Below are 26,881 nucleotides of genomic sequence, written 5' to 3'. Positions count from 1 at the left end.
AGCCCGGCCCACGGCACCTCAGGGCGAGCGCGGAGGCTGCCCCTCAGGACACAGCCCCGCCCCCGAAGGCGGGACCTTGGGGCTAGTCCTGGCGCCGATTGGACTGCCCTCAGCCGCTGCTCGCGTCGATTGGCTGTGAGGGGCACCCCGGGAAGGGTGCCCCGCCCCGAAGGCGGGACCTTGGAGGGGCAGCCCTTCCTGGCGCTGATTGGACGGTCCCCGGCCGCCGCTGATGTCGATTGGCTGTGCCGGGCGCCCCGGGGAGGGCGGGAAGAGAGCTCCGCCGTGCGCTCCTCTCAGCCCTGGGTCCCCGGCCGAGGGGCGGGCAGAAGCACGCTGGGGAGCCCGGGCGCCAGCCTCTGCCGCGGGGCGGGAAGCGCAGAGGAGGCGCTTGGGGAAGGATCTGGGCTCGCCGGAGGGCTTTTGTAGCACGCTCCGCTCAGCGGGACAGGCTTTAAGTAATTAAAGGACGCAACAAGAGAGATAAAGATGTTTGTATCACTTGGGGACGCTGCAAAAGCCCCACGGGCTGTACGGTGGGAGTTACTACAGCTGAGAAGGGCATCAGTTGTGCAGAACAGCACGCGACATTCGAAACACACGTTGGATTGTGTGCAGGGTGGCCTACGGCCACGAGCATGTCATCGCTGAGAACTGTTTTACTGACGCGCACGCAGCCGTGCCTCTTTGTCTTCTACTTGCTTTCTCCTTTCCCAGCCTGTCAAACGCATCTTCCCACAAATGCAAACACCGATTTTTCTGTGGGGCTCAGCAGCTCCTTTTCCCTGTCTGATGAGCCCCTCGCCCAGCTGGGGAGCAGGGTTACTTACTCCTGGGCAAATACCTAAGAAAAACACTATGAATACCTTAAGGTTTTCTAAAGAGTCAACAGAATTGCATAGAAAATACTGTAGTTGTTTTCTCTGAATGATAATTTTTCTCCTGTAGCAATCATATCTTGAAATAATTATTTGATTCTTTCAACTGCAGGTTCGAGTTGTAAACACAAAAAGATTCTACTTAATGATAATGTGTATAAATCGATGTCATGGATCACTGGATTGTCCTTGTACACTCCCTCTACTGGAATGCTTGAAGTTGTAGTCTAGTCTTTCAGTTTAGGGAAATTTACCATTTACTTTAACAAACAGCAACTGTCTAAGAAATAGCATCAAGAAATACAATTCATCAAACCTTAAGAAATGCATCTTTACTGTTGCCTGGAAACCCCCCCAAACCTTAGCAAGTATTGGAAGCTGTGTATTTCACAGCATGGGCATTTCATTTTTTAAATTAAAAAAAGTTCTACTTCAAAGGATACATAAGATACAGTCAATGGTTACAGAAAAATTCGCTAGTTTGTAACCTAACAAATAGTAACCTGGAAAATGGCAATGCAGCTTTCTTCACACTCCACATCTTGAAATGCCTTCCTGGTTTTGCTGCTAGACATGATGCTTCCATGTTTGTATTTATTCATATTATTAAAATTAAACATACGAGAAAAAAAATAGAATGTGTCAATGAATTGATAAGTCTTACTATTAATCAACAGTATAAGATGATGTTCAGCCTCTAGGTTTTAACAGCCCCTTTGGGAGGTGCTAATCTCCAAATCAGTATTACTTGCACATTTCTATAACAACTATATTTAAAAAAAGGAATTACATTCTGTGCCCTTATTCTAGAGTTCATGGATAAAAAAAAAAAAAAAAGCAGAGTTGTCCTTAATTTTTGGAAAGCTACAATATTTTAAGGATAAAGGATACTATAGGTTGTGCATCTAAACAACAATAGAAGTCTGTGGTATCTCAGTGATCCTTGTAAGTATTGATTTTAGATGAAATTCTCAAGGGACACCTCAAAGGAAAAAAAATCAGCTATTTAGCAGTGAATGAATACTGAATAAACTTGTTTGTACTGATAATTACTAACGATTAGGTTATGAAAGAGACCTTGAGCTTCTTCCCTATAAACACAAATTTACCTGAATAGGGTGATTGAGACACATTTTTCTGTGCCATAAATGATGGAAAAGCAGGCTATAAAGAAAGGATTTTTTCCATTTTTTTTTTTATTCACAAAGGTATTAGTAAATAGTAATGTATAAAATGCCAAATTGAGATTAAAACACACATTATACTGACTAGCAAAGTTATGTACCTGAGTATTGTAAGACTCCGCAGTATCATGTTACATTATATACTCACATAACGCTACAGGACCATGTATATCACTTCAGAATATTTTGAAACTAACATGGAACATGGCCAAGAATAACAATTTCATTTTGTGACTACAGGAAAACAAAACCTTTAAAGCATTTTTGTGAAACAGAACTGCGTCTAAATTACGTTTCTCATTTTAAAAAACTTAGGTTTTCCATTCAGCTCTGGGGTGTGGCTGTGCATTTCTTCCTGGGGGAGACCCAAGTATATACCATGGACCTCCAAAAATATATCCATGAAAACCAACGAATATTAGATTTCCAGCACCATGATGTTTCTTAATTAAATCTTACACAGAATTAAGTAGTTATTGACCAATCTGAACATATTCAATGTTTCTTATGTCAGTACCAATGCTTTTTTGGTTTGATTCTGATAAAATAAAAAAAACGGACACTGGCAAATATATAGACAGTATCCAAGGCACTTATAATTAAGGAACTTTAGAAAGTTTTAGTGTAGAAATCAATCTGATGAATGTGTAGATGATTCTAATACTCAGGTCTTTAGTTATAATACTTTTACTTGCTTGTAACAGTACCTACAATGAACTAGGTACTGTACAAATACAGATGTGAGGCCTTACTCAGAGACCTTTGTGTAGAGCTAGGAGAACTATATTATTAACAATTTCAATGAAAAGAATTACATATAAAGTCAGATTTTAAAAAGTATTCCCTGAACTCCATCATGAATTTTAGCCATTTCTGTTTGTCAGGCCCTATTACCTATGCTCAGGAGGCAGCAGTCACCTGTCCAAAAGCTGAGTTGCGTGTTCCAATATTCTTTTTGTTTGCAACAAACCAGTATTTCCTCAGACTGCCCAAGAGTGGAATATGCTAACACTATTACAAATAATAAATAGCCGTACCAATAAAAGTGGCACTTTCTTAAGGGCACTTTCACTTGATAATAAATATGACAGCACACCAGTTCCTACTGGTTTTTGTTTAAGCGTGATCACCAAGGGTGACCCCAAGGTTGCTAACGCTGGGTAAGCCAAGAGACACAAAACGATTCCTCTCTGAGAACATGTGGCAAGTGTGTGGCACCACAAACAGGTCCACTTACTAGCTCATCTTTCAGATTCTTTAACCCATTGCTAAATAAATATAACAAATCACATTTCAAGTCACCTATAACAAAATTAAAAGATATATTAAATTAAAATCTTGTCCCTAATCGAAAATATACAACAGTTACCATGTGAAACACAATGAGAAACCTTAACAACATGTAAAGGACACTAAGAAAAAAATAATTTCCAAAAATACTCTTATGAAGTATTAAACACTGTCTCAGAGCTCCTGAAGTGAAGCTTAAAGGTCAGACTTCAAATGGTGTCCTCTGTATATATGTAGTAGAGCAGCTCATAGAGTAGACTAACACGGCTTAAATTCTTTACTGACAACTCTGCTCAGTGCAGTTCAAATTGAGAATGAGTTATGTACAATACATCCGAGAACTTGCATAAAAATTCCCCTCTGTGGTAATGCAGTGTTTTTGAGAACGTGGACTAAGATTGTATGGAATAGGAGAGATTCCTTTGAAAACTGAAACCTACTCCACTTTCCCTGAAGGTAGCTGCCTGCTTGTGCACAGGGGGATAACAATGAAGGATACTGCTAACTAATTGCTGATCAGTGCTTGCCCTGTAACTGTGTTTTTTTAATAAGACATATATTAATTGTAGATGCTTTCTGAAATACACTGCAAAAGGATCATAAATTATTCTGGCAATTGTCTGTGTTTGCCATATCTTTTCACATTGCAGATGAAAAGGGGTAAGGCATTTCTGTTTACAGAGTAGCATTCTGCTTTCATCTGCTTTAGAACAGATATCCTGTTTCTTCTCAGGCTAATCACTTTTGTTTTCTTCAGTCAGGACTAATGCTTCTGATCCAAATCTGCTACTTAACCTTACATGAAAGGTACACTTTTACCATCTTTAATGAAGAGACAGTCCTTATTTCTTCTGAGCTGGCCACTGCTAGTAAAGCCATTTATGATTCAAAGAGTTCAGAGCTGTTTAACTGGTCTTCTTCATAGAGCAAAATTTTTTCCATGAGCTTCTTTTTTTGATCATTTATATTTATTTTCCAAGATGTCTCTCTGGCTGATGCTGAAAAACAAAAAAGCACAAATACTGAGAAAAAAAAGCATCTATTGTCTAAGGAATAAACACTAATTTTAAATTTAAAAACCAACCCCAAAACTGGCTTAGGAAAAAATCTGATAGAAAACCTGAGAACATTTTGTAGATTTATTAGTAAAATCATATCCAAGAAGAAAAGATTGATTGAATTGTGTTTAGAAGTAGGAAGAAGGACCTAAGCAGTTCTGGAGAAGAAAATAATTTGTCTCTACTATCAGAACACTAGAGCACTTTTACAAAGACTGGTTATCACAGCAGGAGCACGGGCAGTTTTGCCAAAACAGCTTGAAGATCATCTGTGTTTGCACATTCAGCATGCACCCTTCAGATTTATCTAGGTTTACCTTGTGAAGAACATGAAGACTCAAGGTCTGCAGTTTTTTCCTGAAAGGTGCTCTGTGCAGTAGACGCTGCTTCCAAGACGCCATCACTTTTGCTGCACACTGCATTTCTTTCCTGGAGTCCATTTGCAGGTTGTTCCTGCTTGATGCTGTAATCAGAGGCTGCCATGTTTTCTGAATTGTTACAGCTGTTGCTAGATAGCTCATCTTCAGATTTTTCTGAAGGATTCCATATAAAACTACTGGATTCATCTGATTCACAAGGGACCCTCGACACATGTCCGCAGTAGATGTCAGGCGAGGCAGCTCCTGTCAAAGGTGTGTGTGGGCTGGCACCCGTCGGGACCGCTGGCTGCGCGCCGGCCTCCTTCGTCTCCCCGGCAGAAGGCATGTCCACGCTGAGACTAGTGGTCTCATCATCAGTTTCTTCTGGAGTGTTCATGGAGAATCCAGAAGTGCTGCCTCCACAGATGTAATGCTCTTTTAATTTTTTTCCAGCCATTTCCATAATTTCAAGCACCTGTTTTTAACAACAAAATCTCTGAATGCAAAATAATTCCCATGTCCCTGTTTACACATATTCTCCTACGCCAACACTCAAAAATAAGTAAGGCATGAATGTTGTAGCTTTAGACCTTGCTGTCAAGAAGACTAGAATCTTGGTCATGTATTTAAAATATTACCTCTGCTATGTTAGAATTCTTCTTTCTCAGACAAAGGCAGATGGCCGAGGCAAAATCAACAGCAACCTCTTCCAGCAAGTGTCCAGCCTTCCTGTCTAGATACTTACAGCATATTTCCTTGGCAGCTACCTTTTCAAAGTTTTTTACTTTGGAGTGTGAACTTTCTTTTGCTATTTGTATTTCATCAGAAATCATATCTTTCTGTTCAAAGGAAAAAGATATGTTAATAAAGGCAAAATTAGCACAAACATTTATTTCTATCTGAATCACTGAGAATATGAGTCCTGTCACAGATTTGTTATTATTGCTCCTTAATGGCTGGTTTACAGACCGCAAAGCTTTAAGAATGTCCATTCGTGCAAGTGACAGAAATGTTTGTTTTCACAGGAGAGAAAAGGCCAAAGGTTTTCTCTGCATGTGTCTAATGCCAAGTTCACTACAGCAGACCCAGCTCTTCTAGGCTCAGGCCTATTTATATGAATGAAAAACAATTAACACTGTACACAGCAGCATTCCTGCACAGGGATTTTCAAACATTTGTTAATCAGAAACCTATGATCCTTTATTTTTTGAATCCATTTAAATATTGCTGAATTGCTTGGAAATAGTAAGTAGGAATACTATCACTTTCCCCGCAAAGGCTTTAACAAGGTGGCAAATCAGGGGCATATCCCATAGAAGGAATACAGGTGGAGTCAGTTTTCATGGAGATGGTGTTAATGAGCCTGGCCAGTTCTGGTTGCTTCTGAAAAACCTTTGTGTAGTTCTAATCACAGCTTGGGCAAATTGGCCAGGATATAAATTTCAGACACCAGTGCAATACATAAATGCCTGATAAACATGATGATGAGCAGCTGCAGTTACTGCCTATCCAGGTTTCCCCGTTCAGTTTGGCTCATAACACCTCTTTCTGACACATAAAAAACATGTAGCAGCATTTCAGCACAAAGCCTTCTATTATAAATCAGCATATATTTAAACACCAATTATTCTGGAGTATCTCCTAATATAATTGGGCCAGCACTCCTGAGTGTGGTATGTGAAATGGGGATGTAGATTCTGCTTCTGTCTAAAGGCAGTAGGCTACTGGTGGTAATAGAACCAGGATATGGCTTCTAATCACCCCTTCTTCAGGGTGTGTACAGTAGACTACAAATAACAAACTGTATTTATATAAAATGACAAGTCATTTTATGATAGTAACCCCATTCACTCGTGTTGGTATTCATTATCCCTGCTTTTTCTTACCAGATAAATGGGGTGTCTTCCTTCATCCAGTGCCTTAATCCCTGTCAGTATCTCTGCTAAGACCTAGAAAGTGTATTTGAAAGATAAAACAATTTGTTCAGCATTAATTCTATTTTTAAAAATTAAGTTTTTTAAATAAAGAAATGTTAAACTGCCAGGGCACTTTGAAATTAGGTTTTTACTTCAGATAGCGTAACAGTGCCAGATCTGGGCAATCTTCATGACACTATAGATCTACCTCCAGAGCCAAGTCCACATTTTATAGTTAGATACAATAAATATTGTTGAAACAACGGATGAGAATAAAGTAATTCTCAATATAGATAAAATAGAGTGATTTCCTATTTAAATGGAAACACCTGGAGACAGGTGACATCACAGACAATCAGTTGTTTTAGTTGAAATTCCAAATTAACAAATAATATTTGTAGCACTTCATGGGGTAAATCTTCAAGAACTTTGAGAACCTAATTGTAGTGTTTCTGCTATTCTTTTTTTTTAAATGATCAGCAGTAATATTTTTTTTCCCGTAAGAAACAATTTTGTTTCTGTTGTTCAAAAGATTCACCTCACTCTCCCACCAACTGAAATATATTTGGAGTGCGAACGTAATTAAACCCAGGATTTCAACACACAATATAGTCAGCAACTATGACATGAAATTGCTGGCAAAACCACTCTATGAGGCACATGCTCTTATATGCAATTTCCTGTCTAGAAGCACCAAAGAATGCAACAGAACATAGGAAAAAGGCAACGTACCACACCACAGCTGAATATATCAACTTTTTCTGTTAACTGCCCATGTCTGATAAAATCCTCTGGCAGATAAGTAAGGGAAGCTTGTAGGACTTTGGTTTTCATGACAGCATATTCTGATTTTTTATCACCAGAACATAATCGTAGACCTGAATGTCCAAGCTTTGGTGTAAAGTTTTCATCCAACAAGACATTTGAGCTGTGATAAAGACAGACAAATAACAACACTGATCAAGTAATTACTTTAACTCGTGGTAATGAATTACAGTTTTACGCTTTTAAAGTTTCCAGCATTTGGCCTGCCGTGTATGAATGAAAGGATAAAGAATGGTAGAAAGGGGGAGGGGGAAGAAAAATCACTCCAAAAATTACTTCAAAAGAATATAGTGCCATCATTTAGCAAAGAGAGATGGATTAAATGTAAAATGGTAAACATCCTACAGAACAAGAGACAGCAGAAAGATACTGCAAATGGTTTTCAAAATTTCATGAGCTTTCAGCTGTTATTGTTAAAGAAATCCTGGAATTAACAGGTGACAAAGGAGTGTTGATATGCCAAACTCCTCACCTTTTGATATTGCCATGAAGAATTCCAAAATTATGTAAATACTGTACAGCTCGGATGAGTCCTATAGAAATGCTAATTCGCATCTCCCAGGTCAGTGGAGCAGGATCATCCTGCAAGGAAGTGAGGAAAAAAATGGTGTTTTCCACCGTGCAATGCAGATTCTTTATTACCTTAAAAAATCTAAAGGCTGCACAGCAGAAACTTCCTGTTGACCTGATTTGCTTTGCAGTAGAACTGGAGAAGAGCTGCAGCCTTCCAGTACTACTGCATCTGCAGTACTTGCAGTCAAGATATTTGGGCACTTTTTTTTTTTGCCTGTTTTTCATAATTCAAAGCAATGCGACTGCTTTTTACACAATAACAGGACAGGACTTGTAACCACAGATCTGATAACAGATGCAGATTATTTGCTTACTTGACACTGAAGTTTGTTTTGTAGTGATCCATTAGGCAGGTATGGATATATCAGACAGTGCATTCCAGTTTCTACTGAGAAACCCAGCAGCTGCAAAATGTTGATGTGACAACACCTGCAGGCACAGATCAGCAATGATTTGCAAATAAAATAAGAGCAACCCAGAAAAATACATTCCTGAACTGAAATAAATTCCTAAATTGAAGGCAGCTGGGAATTGTGTCCTGCAGCTGGAAGCATGGAATGGCCCTGAGCAGGATGGCAGAAGGCTGACTGACCTAGCAGCAAGGAGAGACCGTTACAGTGCAGCCCAGTGGGAAGCAGCAAGGAGGGATACAGAGCTCCAGAAGTTTGCTCAGTGGGGACTCACGGCATCGCCAGGAGGCACGCTGCTCCCCAGGGCACCCACGCCAGCTGTGCCTAAACCCAGTGTCCCCAGAACAGCACAGTGCCTGGGAGATGGACACATCAGTCCCAAACTAAACACACAGGCAACGGGCCACGTGCAGGATGCTCACAGACTGCATTTGAAAGCCACTGCTTACCGAAAGCAAATCTGTACTTCTGTATGAAAGAATCTTTGGGTGGAATTTGGGTTTGTGCATTCTGTCTGAAAGATGAAAACACGCAACAGAATGTCAGTAGTAATTGTGAAGGTGTTGCATTTGTACAGATCTTTTAGTCTCTAGGTGATACTACATAAGTATACTTTAGAAAATAGGCAAGTATTGCTGATGGCAACTTTGTGTCAAAAGCAGCAATTAATTGGAAACTAGAACTAGAAACAGTGTAAAGACACCTCTGATCCAGTCATCGATGCAGGTAGCTAGACTGCAGGCTACTCCCATGGACAGTGTCAATGAAACCACCCACCTGAGGACAGTCTCATATGTGTTTGCTGAATCTAGATTTACTTTACGTTATTTCCTGTTTACCTCTCCTCACGTGTAGTCATTCTGTTTCCCTGCCCATACAATATTAAACAAGAACTCCTAATGTTCTAGAGATACTAATAACATTCCCCCTTCGAAAGAAAAGAAAATGTGAAGTACTTGCCTCTTTCAGTCTTTTGATGACATACACTATGTTGTTTCTCTGACCTTTGTAGACATCCGCAAAAATACCTTCACAGATTCTGCTTTTGTCACTGAAACCGTCAGTGGCATTGGTAACTTCCCTCTGGGTCCACAAAAGGCTCCCGCTGGGGAGGTCAGTCATTGTCTCCTGCTGAGGAGTAGAAGAGCTGCAAGGCTACACATTTGTAGAAGAAACAAGTTTATCTCATGAAAATTCATATGCTTTTTCCTTCTCTCGGGTATTATATTTTTTTTTTCCATGATTTAAGCAATCACTGTGACTACTGAAAGAAACCATGGAAGGCACTGTGCAATCCCCCATTAGGGTTTCCCTTTGTAACACCTCTCTTGATGTTCTTCGCTGATGTAAAAATTTTGCATAGTAGAAACGACTTGAAAACAGTTACCAATTTGCATTTCCACCTTTCCCAGAAAACAGTTTTGTTTAAAAGTCCATATATTTTTTATCTGAAGTGATGTTAGTTTAAGTTACAAAAAATATTAATTTTTATGCCTGGGGCATATATGAAGAAACAGTTAACAAGAGAAAGCAGGGTCCCTCATAATGTATTTATGTTCTGGTAGGAACTTCACAGCTACTTCTGGAGCACCAGGCCTCAGTTGCACAATAATTCCTTGCTTCCAGTGTGGCAAGTCCTAATGCCAAGTGTTACTACAGTTCCACTGTAGCCTAATCACACAGCTTTCACAACGTTAGGGTGCTCCAGACTTGAGAAAACAAAACATTAACTCCCTCTCAAGAAATTCTGAAACTGCTGCATTCTTTGTAACCATCTTCTCTTCTGGCTGGTACTCTTGAAACACAATCTTCTTTAAAATCCTTGAACAAAATAAGCCAAAGAAAACAGGCCAAGGCAGAACCATGATGGGATCAGAGTGTGCACACTGATCTGGTAAACAGCCTGGGAACCCACAGGACAGGTCTAGCTAGACTGTCTTAAAGACAAGATTGCTACAGGGAGGAAGGAACTGGAGACTGGGTGCTGAAATCGTTAGGAACATGAGAAGAACTTTTCACGGTGAGATGGTTAAGCACTGGAATGGGGGCTCAGAGAGGTGACAGAACCTCCATCCCTGGAGATTTTCAATTGTCAGCTACACAAGGCTCTGGGCAACCTGACTTAAATTTGATACTAGTCCAGTTTTGAGCTGAAACCACATTTTACATATAAAATTAAACTAAAACAAGTACGCCATTCTGACTGGCCAGTGGTATATATTGCACTGTCCTATGATCACACTAGAAATGTTAAGTCCTATTTGCTATTTGTGGGGATGTTACCCATGCTGAGCTATGCATTAAGCAATATTGTTAATTTTTTCTCTCACTGGTCCTTTGCTGGCTAAAAAAAGTGATGTAAACTGTGAGTAATCTAATGAAAGCATTAGTATTATATTCGGCCCAAACTTTTTCACTAGATCTGTATTTTATACAAGTAGAGGGATAAACTTTAACTGAAAAAACACAGAATGTCATAAAGATGATTGTCATTGTTATAATCAGTGAGATTACCTTCACACTTGATGAGACAGAAGGATTTGACTGTAAGGATTTCAGAAGGTCTCTAGGGGGAGGTGGTGGAAAAGGCAGTGAGTACAAGGCTCCTTCTGAAACAGCACCTGAAACTGAAATAACAGCATTGAAAATATACCTTATATTTATAATACTGCAGCCTGGGACTAATTATGAAGGTCTAGAGTATTTTGTTGAATTTCCTAACCAGGGATAACCTGTGACAAGCCCTCAAGATGTGGAATACTCTATGAAGATAGTGAGCTATTTCCTGGTTGCCCTTCGCAAGATGACTACGCAGGTTTCTGTCCTGGCGCGGGAACATAGAGCTCCCTATGTCCGTGCCATCAGCCACTGCTCTCCTCAGTGTGTCCTGCGGTGCTGGTCCCTCCCTTCCCCAGGCAGAGGGGCCTGCTGACCCGTGCATGGATCTCCTACAGCCCAGATTTATTGTGCATGGAGAGAGGCACAAGGGGCAGGAAATGTATGCACTGATCTAGTCTGAGTATGGAGCCAGGACCGGGGTGTCCACAGAGCCCTGGGAAGCATCTGGAGATCCCGCAGGATAGACATTGCCAGTATCTCTCCAGGCCAAGAGAGCTGTAGGAAGGAGGAACAGGAGGCTGTGTGCTAAAGTTAGGAATAAACAGCTCAGGAGACAACAGTGCTAGGAGAAAGGCAAATATTCAGATGTGACCATTTTGAAGAAGAATTTATCCATTACACTGTACTGAGAGTGCATGGGAAGCAGTCTTGTCTGTATGGTCATTTCACATTAGAGCAAATTCAGAATCTATTGCTTTACTTACTGCCTGCTGGTGGTACTCCCAGATGTGAAGAGTCCGGTGATGGCAACAGACTTATCTCCTTTTCTCTCTCTCTCTTTTTGTTTTCTGTCGGAGTTAAAGATACATTCTCCTGTTTAGGTGGCTCTACCAGCAATTCTTTTTCAGAGGTGGCAATATTAGAGGCTGATGTCCCTTCAAAAGAGAACAAAGAAAAGAAGATTACCAGGAAAAATAGAATCTGACTCTAATAAATTATCAGAAAATAATCCTAATCAGGAAAACAGACTGTAAATTAACATGAATATCAAAATGAACATTCAAGCAATTTATTGTTAAATTACTGGAATACTATTGGTATTTAAATTCAAACCATCTTCATGACATCTACTACTGAAAATTAATAAGAAGTGATAGCTTCAAACTCATACCAGTGATGACTGTGCAAAAGATAGTCTCTTACATTATGAAATTAGCCATAATAGTATATTTATTTTGACATTTTCTATGTAGCATCCTTCAGCCAATGATCTTATATCACAAATATCTCCCAGCCTAAAGAAGGCATCTAGTTCTTTGTTAATTGTCACAAGACTGATGGGAAGTTTGACAGAATTGTATTTGTTTTAGTCAGTTAAATATTTTAGGACTATTTTCAATTGTGTGGTTTTAGTGTAACGACCATGTCCATTCCCAGAAAACACTTTCCTATATAGAACTATTTGCAATAAAGGATCATATTACTACTTATGAACAGAAAAAAACAAACTGGAAACAATCTAGGGAAAAGACAAACATGGTCAAAGGTCAAGACCTACTGATATATAAGGAAAAATTAAAGGCCAAATTATTGAATCACTACAGCTCTAAATAATCCTGTATTTTATACAGCTTGGCAAAATCTCAGAATCACGCCTGAAAAGCAGCTTGAAGTCTGGTTAAAAGAAGTACAAACATGCTTTTAGCATAAAGGGACTTGAAAAATATGTACATCTTAGAGGGAATTATTAAAATTAAATTAGGATACAGTTAGGATGGAGAAAACATAACATTAAAAAAATCAAGATACTGTTACAAAACACTTGTCAAAGGCTAAAGAAACAGCTGAATTCTTAAGCACAAATACATTTAAAATTAATGTTGAAAAGGAGCTTAGAAATGCCCTGTGTGCACTAGAGTGATGTAAGGACTTCCTACTGCCTGTTAACAATATTTTCCTGGTTGTAGTTCTAAACTTTTCTTTACCTGGCACCTTTTATCAGCAACACATTTAGCATTTTCTTAAAAATCACAGTGAATGTTTTGTTTTTATCTAAAAGAACATAAGCACAAGTATTAATACAGGGGGTTTTTGTCATGTTTTTTTCAGTTTTGTATCTTAAGCATGGTGGTGGCCTTGGGATCAAAAGCCACAGGCCTCAGTTTGCATCTGAAATCAGATAATAGCTTTGTGTTCTTTGTTTTGTACAGAGCAAGCTGGGCAGCATCTGACACAAGCAGGAAGTGGTATGTTCCATTTATAATCTGTGCTACATGCAACAAACCAAGATTCAGTACAACTGTGTAAGAGAAGACAAGCGGGGACAGTTTCAGCGTACTGAGCGTCCTGAAGAGTAGGAGTTCATGAAAAGCAGTAATGGTAGAAGTGGGCATGTTCACGTCACGCAGGTTTTTTTCCTTTGACCTCTAGGGTGTGTATCCACTTTCTTCAATGTCACCTATGAATGCAGGTTAGAATGAAACTAGGTCTTAAAATTAAAACTCGGAAAAATCAGGTATGGTTCTTTACTACTGTGTCAGAACGCGTGAAATCCTCAGTTTTACGGGTTTTTGAAATTAGCTATTGAACAGCCTGCAGGCCTTTACTCAAAACTGACAGTCCCTGTATTTTGCAGTTGTTGGCTTTTCACTCCTGTACTTTAACCTAGAAGTCTCTCAAATTAGATTCACTTCCCTCTTTCAACTTATTTTTCAGGGTTTTTCATGAATTTTGCAACTTCCTGCACATCAGGCAGGTCACCACTGAAGCAAAAGAACTGGCATAAGAAAAAAATTATTATTATGGACATTCAGAAGTGGGACTAGAGTAAGGAAGAAATTGTTTAAGAGAGGTAGAACTCTCCTGGAAGTAATCTGCCAACAAAACATCTGCCTGTGTGTTGTGTCTGATTGCTTTAAGTCAGAATGAATAAAATTACCGTGATGTAAGGACCACTTAGTTTTCTAAATTGCCCAACAGAATAAGCAATGTATTTTCCATATCTGCTCAAGGGGAATCACCTGAGTAAGCATATTCAGATATAGATAAAAAAGCAGAAATAGAGGGTTAAGAATCTAAACCTAAAAATATCCTGCTAGAAATCACTTCTGCTTATGACTGTGCACACAGTGGAATGCACATATTGAGTTTATTCCAGAAAAAATTAACTACTTCCACATGACAGAGCAAAAAAATAATCCAGACTTTCTGCCACTTAAATGAATAGGAGGTTTTGCTATGGACTTCAATATAAAAGACAACTATAAGTAGGTTTTTTAAATGATCATTTAATTGTAGTTTTGCAATTTATTGCCTTTGAATTGATCTGGACAAAAAAGAACACTCATCATCCAGAAACATAACTGATAATTGATCACCCCACATGATTTGTGTCTTCCATCTCTTTTAAGCCCTCTTTATCTAGCCTTCATATCGCTTTACAGAGTCAAGAGTCAGAACCAAAATAATTTCTAACTCCTTATGAAGCCCTTCACAGAACAGCCCAAGATTGTTGCTCACCACTGTCACACAGGAAACCAGAGACACAAAGGTATGTTAGACCTATGACATCAGTTCTGTATCTTAATGAGCTGAATTGAGTATGTCCATTTCTTGCCATGATCTCTTAATATTTACTTTTCCAATTTACTATCTAGCCCACAGAAATCATTACAATGATTCCTGTATACTTGCATCAGCCAACTACAATTTTTAGAAACCAAGCTTTTCCTTAGAAATCACAGTGTACTGCAGCCTGGAGGAAGTTGATTTGCATTAACAGGGGGAAAACCCTCAGTTCTTGCAGCTTGTGGCAAGTGAAGTTCAAAAAGTCTCGGAAATGTTTCTGAGAAAGCTCAAAAAACCAAAAAAAGGTAAATCACTGAAGCACAAGAGAAAGCAGGTAATCCCCATTTGAACCAGAGGCTGCAGTTGAGTGTGTATTGCACAAGCTACAGTGGTATTTACACACCGCTTAAAACCAACCAGTCAGTCAAACAGAAGGATAATGAATGTTTTGGTGCAGTGATGATGATTATTTTTGTCTGTGTCATATCTTTACTTTTAATGACAATGTTGCTGGAAGCTGCTCCTGGCTTGGAAGCCTGATTCTTTGCATTGTACATATCAGAGAGAGAAATCTCACTTGGTCCTTGTGTAAGCAATCTTGCCAGAGGCTTTAAGATGCTGCCTCTCAGGATTTGATCCAGTCCCGTGTTCTGGCCTTTGCACACAGGACCAGGTCTAATGATGAGAGATCCTCTAGGCAGCTCTGTGAAACATGAAGCTTCTCTTGGAGCCATCATCACTGCAATGTGCTGAACTAATCTCAGTTTGAAATCTGCTCATGGTCTTGTTTTAAAGGCCTGGAAGAGAAAACCCTCTACCTTGGAGTAAAAGCAGCATCATCTCAGTTGTTAGAACAAGTAATTTTTTGAAGGTCTCTGAACTCAGCTTTTGCAAAAATGGCAAAATTAACCCTTGTGAGAAGGAAAAGGCCTCATTCCTAACTGAACAAAACCAGCCTTTTCCACGACAGATAAAAATTATGTTGAAAATTGTTGCTGCTATTATTTTTCAAATTTTTCAGTATCAGTTTTAATGTTTCTCAGAAGGAGAATGCAGGAGTATTTTTATTAAATCACAATGTATAAAGCAGGATTACAGAAAAGTCAATGAACTCTGTAAAGGAAGACACCCAAATAAGGCAGCCATAAACAGAGGCAGGCCCCAGAACGCGCTCTGACAGGGAAAGAAGGCAAGGACTGTAATTAATTAGAGTTTAAGGTGTGGTAGGTTATACCGCATTGTGTAAGAGCACCCAGAAACTCTCCTTATGGAGTAGGAATCAACTGTGTTAAAATACCGAACAGGCACAGAGCAAAAGTGTCATCCCATCATGGAAGTCACCCTCTACTCCAGAGTATAAAAATACAATTATCAGGGAGCTAGGCTTACTTGCACTACTGATATCGAGATCAGACTTACTCAATGTAGCGATTTAAAAAATAAAAATAAATCATGATTTTGTTTTCAATCCTGTCCACTCAGACTGGACCTTCAAAGTCACAATCACTGTGATTAAATGAACAACTGGATTACCGATATACAAATTAAAACAGATTTAAGTTTGCTTTCCTGTAGCTTTGTTTGCTTTGCTGAGGAATGAGGAGTAGGAATCGTTCTGGTCTCCTAAGTGGAATGCTGTGACTGAATTCAGTCAGAAAGTTCATCTGCTGAATCAAAAGGCTGCATGTGAGTGATGCCAAAATCAGTTATATTAGCCGAGCAACGTTCTCATTAGGGTCTGTGGTGATTGTGTTTGATGTACCAAGTCAGAATTTGCTCTAAGGCTGCTTGTGCTGTAGTACTTATTTTTATTTTTTTTTTAAAAAGATAATAGAATTTAGAATACTATTGTTAAAAGATTTTTTTTTTCTGCCATACCAAAATGAAGGTTAAAAGTCACGCCGGTGCCAGGGAACTACTGAAGAACAGCAGTGCTGCACAAAAGTGGCAAGAACCCCGTGATGCATGGCTGGACTTTCCCCGAGAACTGCTGCTGGGCAGCGGATGCCACCTCTGGCTGCGGAGGGAGCCTGCTCTGTCGCAACAGCCGCTGGGTGGAACCCAAACCCACCCCTGCCGCTGGCAGTTTCCCTCTCAAGGGATGTGAAAAGCAGATGGTACTCCCGCACATCTTCCACCTGGGGAGGTGTACGCCCTCATGAGCTCTGAGTGTTTCCCACATGCACCTGGATAGTACTTCTCTAAGCATTTTTGGCCACATAACAAAAACCTGTAATTTTTCTTCTTAATAATTCTCTATGGACAACTGGCAAAATTCACACAAACCTCTCATTTCCAGAAAGTAGATTTTGGGTGGGAATATGTGTGAAAAGGGGAATGAATGAATGAATGAATGAATGAATGAATGAATGCCCACTCCTTTTTTTGGCAGAAAGACAGTGTATTGTCTGGGGTTCAACAGATTTGGCGGTAGAACCAGAATAAGGTACAATTTGGCTTACAAAAATGGACAGCTGCAATTGAGACATTTAATTTTCAATGGAGAAAAGTGGAAAGGAAAATTATATTTACAAGCGTTGTGATTTCTATAAGGCAGTGGTTTACCTTAACTAGCCACACTTGAGTTCAAACACTAATCATCCTACCTTCAAAAAGATAAATCTGAAATAGAGCAAACTGGAGATACATGAGAAGAACTACATGCAAAGAATTAGAAAAGACTACAGCTGATTAATTTGGACAACATATGAGAGAAACAGAGGAAATATGAAGTGTGATAAATAAATAGTAATGTAGGTAGTCCATAAACCATTTCTCCTTTTCATAACCTCTCTTACGGTGCAGGAAAGCAGGCTACATGGGCAAAACTGATTATATGTTTTTCTACTCTGTGGGTTTTTTGACAATTAGAGTATAAGGACAAAATTTCATGGAGAAACAACAGTGTATGAAAAAATTAAAACATTCATAATTAAGCTCTGTTTTGAAATCCTGCCTGATACATGAAAGTACCAGCCCTGGTTCAGAGCACAGCCAGTCTCTTTGGCACCTCTCAGAGCATCTAAGGTGGCCGCTACAGAGGCGGGATGATGAACTAGAGACCAGTGATTCCTTCTCTATGTCACCTCTTCCTTTCCCATCACAAATTTTATTTGAGAGAGTAGAAAATCAGAATCAGTGGAAAAATTTTACAGTTTGAGCATAAGATTCCTAGCAAAAAGTTTCTTTGGCTAGCAAGACAGGTTCACTGGATTGGGTCTGGGTGCTCTGAGAAGCAGTACAGATGCCCTGTGGGAGGAAGGGGCAGCTACTCACAGTCCAGAATGACCTGAGCCGCCCGGTAGAGCTGCAGTCCATGCAGGAGGTCCAGGAGCTGCTGCACCGTCGCCAGCCGCACGCCCCACCACCACATGAGCTCTCTTGTTATGCTGATCCCTGTCTTCTCCATACACTTGATCTTCCGTAGCTCTGTTTGATCAGTTATCACGTAGGAGGCTGGTGGGAGACAACAGATATTTCTGTTTAAAAATCGGAAAAACCAAGTGAGCGCAAGCAGGGAAAGCTAAGGTGCAAGACACACTTTTCTTTTTCATTAGCACACTTTTAAAGGAAGGATCACAATAGATTAGCTGTGTGGACATGAAGAAAATTCAGTTCCTAAAATACAGTATTCTTTTTATTCCTTTGACTATTCTGGGAAAAAATGTTGTTATATCAGAGACCCAAAAAGAGAAACCAGTCACTTTTCAGCTTATTTTCCCCATAATCTTCCTTCACTGTAATACTTTGTACCAAAGTAAATTCAGATTAAGTTCCTAGTGTGATTCTCCCAAAACAGGTAACAGAAGTCAGTGGTGAGACTGCACTCCTGTCTGTATCACTAAATACCAGTATTACGGTAAGCCAAATAGTACCTGAATCATCTGGGTGTTACTTACAGTCCGATAAACCTGTTGGTGAAGAGCAGCCATTTCTGAGAGCAGGAGACACGCTGCCACAGCTGACCCTACATCATCTGTCCCGATTCCCGAATGCGCACGCACGCTGGTCACTCCTCTGCCCCTCGGGGCTGGCTCACCAGCACGTAATCCACCGCGTGCTGGACGCTCCCGGCCACAGCCTAAGGGCTGGAGGAGGGCGAGGGGCGAGAACCCTGCAACACCCCATGTGTCTGACGCTGCCCCGCGTTTGGGATGGGGGCATGTCACAGCTCCCCACCCCACAGCGCCTGCCCGGGGCAGCCCTCGGCCTGCTGCGCTCTGCGGGACGGGAGGTGGCAGCCCCGGCTCCTGGGGCACGGGCTCACGGGAGGGAAGGCAGGACAAGCTGTGCTGCAACAGTGGTTTGTGACACACGGTTACCTTGTCACCCCGGCCTGGGATTCTGTGTAAGTTCAGCTGTGCTCATTTGTGGTCTTGGGGGTTTGGTGGAGGTACCCGCTGAAATCCTTAAAGTCAACAATTATGTCCCTGAAGTCCTTAAAGTCAACAGTTCTTCTAAATTTTTAGTTTTTCCCTTTTGTTATTTAACATGCTTTTGATAAAAATTTATTAATGAATTTGCCAGTGTAAACACTACAAATACTTCTGGCAAAATGATCTACTTGGAGAGCCTTACAGCCACAGTGCTGCTGGCTTAGACGGAAGAAGAAGGGCTCACGGGCTGGGGGGGCTGTGTGTGAGCAAAGCTTCCCGAGCTCACACCCTGTCTGGCTTTAGAAGGACGTTAGACACAGTTTTATGAAGCTGAAGTTAGCGGAGATGAGTCCCACCCTAAGTCAGCAAGTTTAACGGGTAAGAGTTTACTCAGCAGGCAGAGTTAGTTGAATGAAATAAAATCATGTTAAAAAAAGGAAGACAGGCCAGCTAAGAAAAGATTCAGGTTAGAATTGTTTGGACTGGCATACAGAAAAAAGAATTAAAAAACCTCAGGGACTACGTTTTCTGTACTTACTAACTGGACATGGCCAAGCCTGAGAAAAATGGGGGCAGTTAAGTATGAAGGAAGATATGTGAAGGAACAAGGAATAAAAATAACATCTAAGCACATATGATGGATGCTGTGAAAACAGGCGAGTGTGTAGAAGATAAAGCGCAAACAGAGAGGGGAGTGTAAAAGATAACGGAGAGCGAAGGGAGGGAGCCTGGCTGCCAAGGGAACGCGGAAGTCTGGAATTCCACCCATTAATCGGAGATTTCACTTGATCCCGAAAACAGACTGGTGCATGGGAATTCCCTGTCTACAGGACATGCTCGGCCAGAGGCCCTGCGTGGGGATGGCGGCGTCTCGGCCGTGCCCCGCTCCAGGTGTCCCTGCCGCGGCCCGCTCTCACCGAATCGCATCCAGTCGTAGTCACTCAGGCAGTCCATCTTCTGGCAGAAGTCCTCCAGCACCCAGGCAGGCATGCTGTGGATGTACAGCGCCGGGGGGCAGCCCCCTCTCGGGGCCAGGGGCGGCCGCTGCAGGGTCATTGCTTCGCAGCCCCTCTCCGGTGAGCCCTCGGTCCCCGGCGCGGCCATCAGCAGCGGCTACGCATGGCGCACGCCGCGGGCAGCGGCCACTGCAGCAGGCAGCGCGCTCACCACCCTCCGCCTGTGGCCGAGTGGATTTTCTCCAGAAAACTTCCTCTTCTCAAAGGGGCCGGCCTCGACAGCCTGCCCCCCCTCCCCGGCCCGACTCGCTCCTCGCTGCGGGAAGAGCCGAGTGACACAGGCGAGCGTTTCTTGGCAGGGTTAGACCACACGCCGCTGCTTCCTGCTGACGTCATGCCCCGGCCCCACATGCAAATCAGATTTTCCTTTCCATGAGCGCGCATTGCCCCAGCCGGGTTGCCAAATTACGAGTTTCATGCGATGGAGGCGAACGATGCCTTCCTGCGTGTTACGCGCAGCTGGTATTGCCGCCAGGCTGTGCAACTGCTGGGGCAGAGCGGCCAGGCGTGCGCGGGCCGGGAGCGGGGCCCGGCAGAGCCACCGGCCTGGCAGCACAGGCTGTGGCCACCTCTCCAGGGCAGGCGGCTAGCGCTTGGTTTGCCCATATGGGTATATTTAAGCATAGGCGCCCCTAGGAGCTGCACCAGCCCTGCTCCCGGCTGCACTGGGCGCTGTACAAGTGGAGATGGAGAAAGTGTCAAAGATCTCGCAAGATCTAAGGAAGAAACACACCAACAGAGAGGGCAGCAAAAAGCACAGCCAGCGAATACCGAGCAGTGACCCTGCTGCCAGGATTTTACAATCGTCGCAGCACACAGGATTTCACTTATTACAATATGTAGTGCGGTAGCAGATGCAGGGAGTGAGAAGGAAAAAACATCAGAAGTGGTGATATGGCCAGGTCTCGCTAGTCAAGGATTAGGTTTAAAATACATTCTTAAAAAATTTTCTAAATTTTTAGTTTTTCCCTTTTTTTGTACTTAACATGCTTTTGATAAAAGTTTATAATAAATTAATTTGCCAGTGTACATGCTACAAATACTCCTGGCAGAACGACCTACTCGGAGAGCCTTACAGCTGTACCTCTGCCACAGTGGGACAGTTTGCAATACGTAATTGTAACCCATTCCTCTTTCTGTTCTTTTTGTTCATATTCAGCCCTAGGTCTTTTGTATTAATTGGAAACAGTACTGTAAATTTTGAGAGCTTTTAATTTAGGAGTTCTTTATAATCTGCATGTATTTTACCATACAGATCACTCTTGTTTTCAGTGTCAAACTTTCAAACTTTGGCAGTTTTCTGTATTTCTTGCCTCAAAAATCATGAGACTTTCAAGTACCATTAAAGTAACAATGACTTTCTTAAACCCCCTGTGGCAAGGAAAAGCTGAAAAATATGATATTAATGTAGCTATAAGATCAAAAGATAGAAAAATATCCAAAGTGTGTTATTATTTAAAATATCACAATTCATAGATTTCCTTAGGACCTCCCTGTTTTAGCAGTAGTGCTATTTCAACAATAATAATAGTTAAACTTATGGGCTTTTTCCCCTCCCTTTTCCCTGCTTACTGTCCCTCTGGCACATACCTAAATTCTCTGTTGTGGGAAGATGACCAGAGCATCTCTGAAAGTCATGTGAGATTGAAATCTGTGTTGCAAAGAATTGGGTAAAAGCAGGAAGAAAGGACACTTCTTTCCCTTGGGTACTGGGAAGAAACTGTGACACCTTTTGGACTATTTGCTTCATGGGAAAACAAGGGGAAAGAATGCATCTAACTGTGTATGGGTCCAGTTTTGCCCTAAAAATTATATGTAATAAAAGGTTTTACAAGGGAACTGAAATTTACTTTTTCAGACAACCTGTTCCTGCTGTTCTGCCTTAATTTTCAAATGATGAGCTATTAGGCAGGACTCTGTACTGCTGTGTGTCCTCCTTGAGTCCTTGGACACCAACCAAATGCCGGAATAACTGGTTACTTCTCTGGAGTTTTTCACCTTCAGCTGTGGCTGGGCACTTCCTGCAGCAGCACATTCCCACGGCCCCGCACTCAGCAGTTTTGTTGAGCTGGAATTTTCAGCCCAGTCCCGACCTCTTGCTCAACTTCCTGCTGCTCCCACGGCTGTCAGGTGGGACGGCGCTGTGACTCCGGCTGAAAACTACCCACATCTTCAAATGTAGTTGTCACAAATACACGACAACGTTCACTTATTACTAACCGAGCTGAGTAACTGGTGGGAGGCTCCATTTTCCAATGTTCATGTCTTAAAAGCCAGCTGAGGTTTTCTCTAGTTTATTTATTTATTTATTATACTGACCCAAAGGAGCACTCCAGAAGAGAATTATACCTTCTTGCATATATTGAGCATTTCTCCAGAAGTTTACCTGTCTATAACATCTGGGTTTGTTTACTTTTTTTTTTTTTAAATTATCAATAGGAGTTCTTTAATGACCCAAACTTGCTAGTACAGCATTTATGCACCTGCTTTAACAATTCTAATTGAATGGGCTTTGATGTCAATTACTTCCTCACATCTGCCAGTGCCTTGCACTTTGAATAAATATTCAAGTCATGAGTTTGGCTTCAGAATGAAACACAAATTATATCAGAAGTATCATGAGTTATTGCATTCCAGTGACAAACAATATGTAATCAAATTGGTTTTATACTAGAATGCCTCTAAGTAAAAAACCCTAAGATACACAGCTGGGCTGATGTTATTACCAAACTAGTCCATGGTGGGGTCTTGCGAGCATTTGATAATGGGGCTCTTAGGACTAGCTCAACTAAACTCAGTTTAGCACGCTTTCAATCACTGCCATGGTGGTTAAAAAGACAAGGCAGGTTAAAATGACAAGACCAGCAAGACCTGCAGCAGTACTGTCAGATTGTGGCAAGACAACCAAATGTAGTAAGTATCAGGTGTGACTCTGTGGGGTGTAAAAACAAACCCTTGTCAGCTATCTGTGAGAGATGTTTTAAAGTGCTTCTCAGAGAGGAAAGAGTTTTTTAACCTGACATATGGAAAAAAAGGTATTTGATTCTTTGTCAACAGGAAAATCAACACTTAGGTGGTATGTGAGAGCTAAAATTAGCAAAGTAGTTACAGAATTCACATCACAAGAAAACGTTATCTACATTGCAAGAAGACAGCTGTGGGAGGAATAGGGGAGGCAGCTGCGTGAACCAGGTTCTGCATCAGATTTTGTAGTGGTGGTGTCCCTTCCTCTACCAGACTTTTGCATAACTTTGGAAAACTTGTTTTCATCTGCAACATGGAAGTAGAATTTCCTTTGTTATCTTGTCTAGGGAAAGTATTAGATTTCAAGCATGGATTGTCACTTGCTATACATTAGGCAAGAGGCAATCATTATATTAAAAATAAGGTACTTCCTACTCTTAGTGGCTGTGCAACAAGTAGTCAGCTATTGTTGGCAGAATGAAGTGATATTATGAAGTTGTGAAGCCAGATCCAAATAATGTACTTTGGTACTAAAAATCAGATGCTACAGTGCCTAACATAGAGATAGCTGCCTCATGTGGAATCTAGAAGTTCCTGCCTGGCTTCTGTTCTTCAAATGAGGTGTTTGCCACCTCAGGAGGGGATGGAGAGCAGCTGGCCTGCTGTGCAGGGCAGCATCTGTGCTGAAGGGAAATGCTACAGAATTGAAGCAGGGTTTGTAAGATTCGTCCTACGACTCACATACCTCAAGGATCCAGGGAAATGCCACCTTCTGCTGGGGATTCTGTGAGTAAATGCACTGACTCTTCCAAAGAATTAAGTAAGTTTCACTTTTAAAACACAAATTGATGAGGATGAACCACAGCAAATTGACCAAGCATCCACAACTAATTGTTGCCTATCAGGAACTGTTCTTTAGCCAAGGGATTAAGTTGACCTGGAATTCAGCAGATGTAACTAGAAGTTAAGCAAAGACAGGATACTCCTGTGAGCAGTGAGATCATGAGGTAGTTCTTGGTTCTGGCAAGCTACGGATACATAAGTATGCTTTGCTGTCTGCTAACATACAGGAATCCAAGGAATCCGATCCATTAGCAGTGACAAACTGTACTAGGGAAGTATCAACGGCTGGTTGGATACTGGAAGTCACAGACTCATGGAATAAATGTGAAGTATTCTAATAAGCAACAGAAGAGATCGCAGATCCCACATAAATCAGAAATACTCAGAATGTGTATGGTATGTACAGATATGTTAAACCTAAGACCTAATACCTACTACATTAAAACTCCAGGGTGAAGCAGGCCAGTGTTCTGGAAGTGGCTGGCAACGCTGTCAGGTTAATCATCACGTGCAGCACTGCAGGGGCAGCAAGAGGGAAACTCCTCCAGGGTACCTGCAGGACCCCACCTGCGGAGCACAGCGCTGCACCCTCGAACTGAAGGGCTCCCTGGGAGCTGGGGGGCTTCTGATGTCTGCTCTCGAGGCCTGCACAGGCTTGCTTTCCTCTGCTAGAGACCTGCTAAAGGCAGCAAGAGCAGAAACTGTTCATGGACAGACAGATACTGTCAAAGATGTGACAGCAGTTCAGCATCAGCCACGACACCGTCCTGCAGCAACAGGGGGCTGACCGGTTTGTAAACTCAATCCCAAAGTATCTGTTACTGATCCAAGCAGAGTGACTTTCAGGGGTACTGCAGGAACACAAGCACAGTCACAAGAACAGTGAAGGTGTTTGACAGAACTGGTGTAAAAAACGTTAACACAGATTTACATTTTTATGACAAAGATCAATTAATACACTTCCAATATGTAAGAAAACAAGTCTACAACAGGGGAGACATTTCATACTTACAGAATATGTTGATATTCTCAGTTTCACAGCTGTGTTTCTTAGAATGTTTAATTGGAAAGAAACGTATGCCACAGAAATAACTGCTATCATCTCCCATCAACCTGCTTCCAACATTGAACAGCACCACTTCTTTTACTTGGACAACTCACGTACCTGCTACAAACTATGCTGCTCTGGAGTACACGTGTACAGTCACACAAATGCACTTTCAATTCAAGCACAGTGGGAAGAGAATACAGGTAAAGAAATGTTTTCTCTGCTTGCTTAGCCTGTAATAAAGTGTGGATCTGTCTATGAGCTGGACCTAGCAATAGGACAGTAGGAGCTGATGGAGTCTGCAGTCTGTTCCTTAGGAGATACAAGCAGTTGGAGTGGCCCATGCTCCTGAAAATGCCTCCCACTACGACCTGAACTACTGCATTGTGATAGGAAAAGGTACAACTCGAAGCATTGACCTTCTAGGAACACTACCTGATATGCCTGTATTGGGGAAGCAGCTGTGGAGGAGGAAGGTGCCCCAAAACTAGGATCCAGTCTATATGGTGGCCTAGGTTGGATCACCTTGAGATCAAGTAGTCAAGAATCCAACCATGAAGGATAAATAAGGCATTTGGGGTATGATCTGTGTAAAAAACATGTCAGCTGCAAAGGTGGTATGACATAAAGGTAAGAGGCAGAAAAACCCCCAAGCATTTACATGTCATCTTTTCACCAACATAATGTTTCAGGTCAGGCCCTCAGGAGGTGGGTGATGGAAACCTTTGTGTACACAAACACCTCCCCATGCTTGGTGATTCACAGCCAAGTCTGGGCTGAGTGTGAAAGAGTTAAATTCCATTGAAAACAAACTATTCAAGAAACACTGGTGTTGGTCCGCCACTTATAATGATGACAGTCTGGATTAAATGAATCCTTGGTGTAATTTACTTTCCAATACAAAGAAAGTTGATCTGTATGCATATTATCCAAAGAGATGACCTGATCTATGTCCCTACGCAGTGTTCTGAGATACAGTCCAAATAACACATCTCCGAGCATCACCTGTGCGAGGCCTCTAGTGTCATCAATTTGCAATATGCATAATGAAGAACAGAACTGAATCATCAGGAACCTGGTGCACTTCTACACGCCATTTAGTCTTTTGGGTCTGACTTAGCATCACAGCAAGTTTAGCACAATTTGACTGAGTTTATGTTTCAAAATTTAAAATACAGACGTTAGTCCTTGGCATGTTTCGCAGTGACTATCCTTGCTGCAACTCGGTGGTTTGCTGTTTAAAGTCTGAAGTGAGTAACTGTTATTCCAGAATTCCATTCTTCAGCGTTTCACTTCTCTCCAGAGAAAGCCGCTGAAGATCCTTCCTAACATCAGGATGATCTTCCAGCTCTTCATACAGCGACCGAACAATGTCCAGTTTTCTGTAGTCCATCGGTTTGACCAGACTGCGAACAACCTGCAGACATCTCTCCTTCAGGGTGAACACTGAGGTTGAAAACAAACACACACACATGACCTCGTCACAAGGGCTCTCATTAAGTGCTGCTGACAACCCACCAATACAGAACAGGACACGCCACAGCGTCATCCACAACACGCTAGGCTTGCTAGAAAGAGAAAAAACCCCTTTATTTCTTGTCATGAGGCTCCCTACGGAACCCAGACATCTACAACCGAGAGGCATGTCCATCGCTCTGTTTGACACACCACCTTGGCTCTAGCTAGAAACCCACACCAGCTCCTCCTATTTTTGAAGTAGATTATTCAAGTATGTGATTTCTCACTAGATCACCGAAGTACAAAAAGATCAAGCACAACATTCACCAGTTTCCACGCAGCCCTGTTCTGGTTACCTGGCAGGGTGATGTCTGCTTTATTCACGTTGGGAGCCGCTACAAACAGCTCCTGCTGATTGACCAGGAGTCCGTCGTTCGTCCCCGCGTCCCGGAAGAGCCAGAGGTGACCTGGGAGAGAAAACGCTGCCGGTTACCGCAGTTCTGAACGCGCGGGTTTGAGGAGGAACCGAAGGAACCGATCAGCTCCGCCTTTAGATG

General features: G+C 41.7%; 1 protein-coding gene across 2 annotated transcripts; it reads right to left on the bottom strand.

Moving 5' to 3' along the window:
* Positions 1-2,897: 2,897 nt before the first annotated feature.
* Positions 2,898-26,130, bottom strand: LOC113484726 (interleukin-1 receptor-associated kinase-like 2). Of its 2 annotated transcripts, XM_026857254.1 has the most exons (14): positions 19,913-26,130; positions 17,896-18,075; positions 11,817-11,987; positions 11,008-11,114; positions 9,454-9,648; positions 9,267-9,270; positions 8,943-9,003; positions 8,398-8,512; positions 7,983-8,092; positions 7,418-7,613; positions 6,656-6,718; positions 5,408-5,608; positions 4,728-5,244; positions 2,898-4,350 (listed from the first exon to the last, which is right to left on the bottom strand). In XM_026857254.1, exons 1-14 carry the CDS (start codon positions 20,097-20,099, stop codon positions 4,232-4,234), a joined length of 2,226 nt encoding a protein of 741 aa, XP_026713055.1. In that variant the 5' UTR covers positions 20,100-26,130; the 3' UTR covers positions 2,898-4,231. The 2 variants fall into 2 exon arrangements, with proteins under 2 accessions (XP_026713055.1, XP_026713052.1); XM_026857251.1 differs by lacking the exon at positions 9,267-9,270 and having other exon boundaries at positions 8,943-9,007.
* Positions 26,131-26,881: the final 751 nt, after the last annotated feature.

This window comes from Athene cunicularia (assembly GCF_003259725.1).
Source record: "Athene cunicularia isolate RWA chromosome 12 unlocalized genomic scaffold, athCun1 chr12_part1, whole genome shotgun sequence".
Taxonomy (NCBI): domain Eukaryota; kingdom Metazoa; phylum Chordata; class Aves; order Strigiformes; family Strigidae; genus Athene; species Athene cunicularia.
The sequence above is the reverse complement of the archived record's forward strand: the minus strand, read 5'-3'. Positions and strand labels throughout refer to the sequence as shown.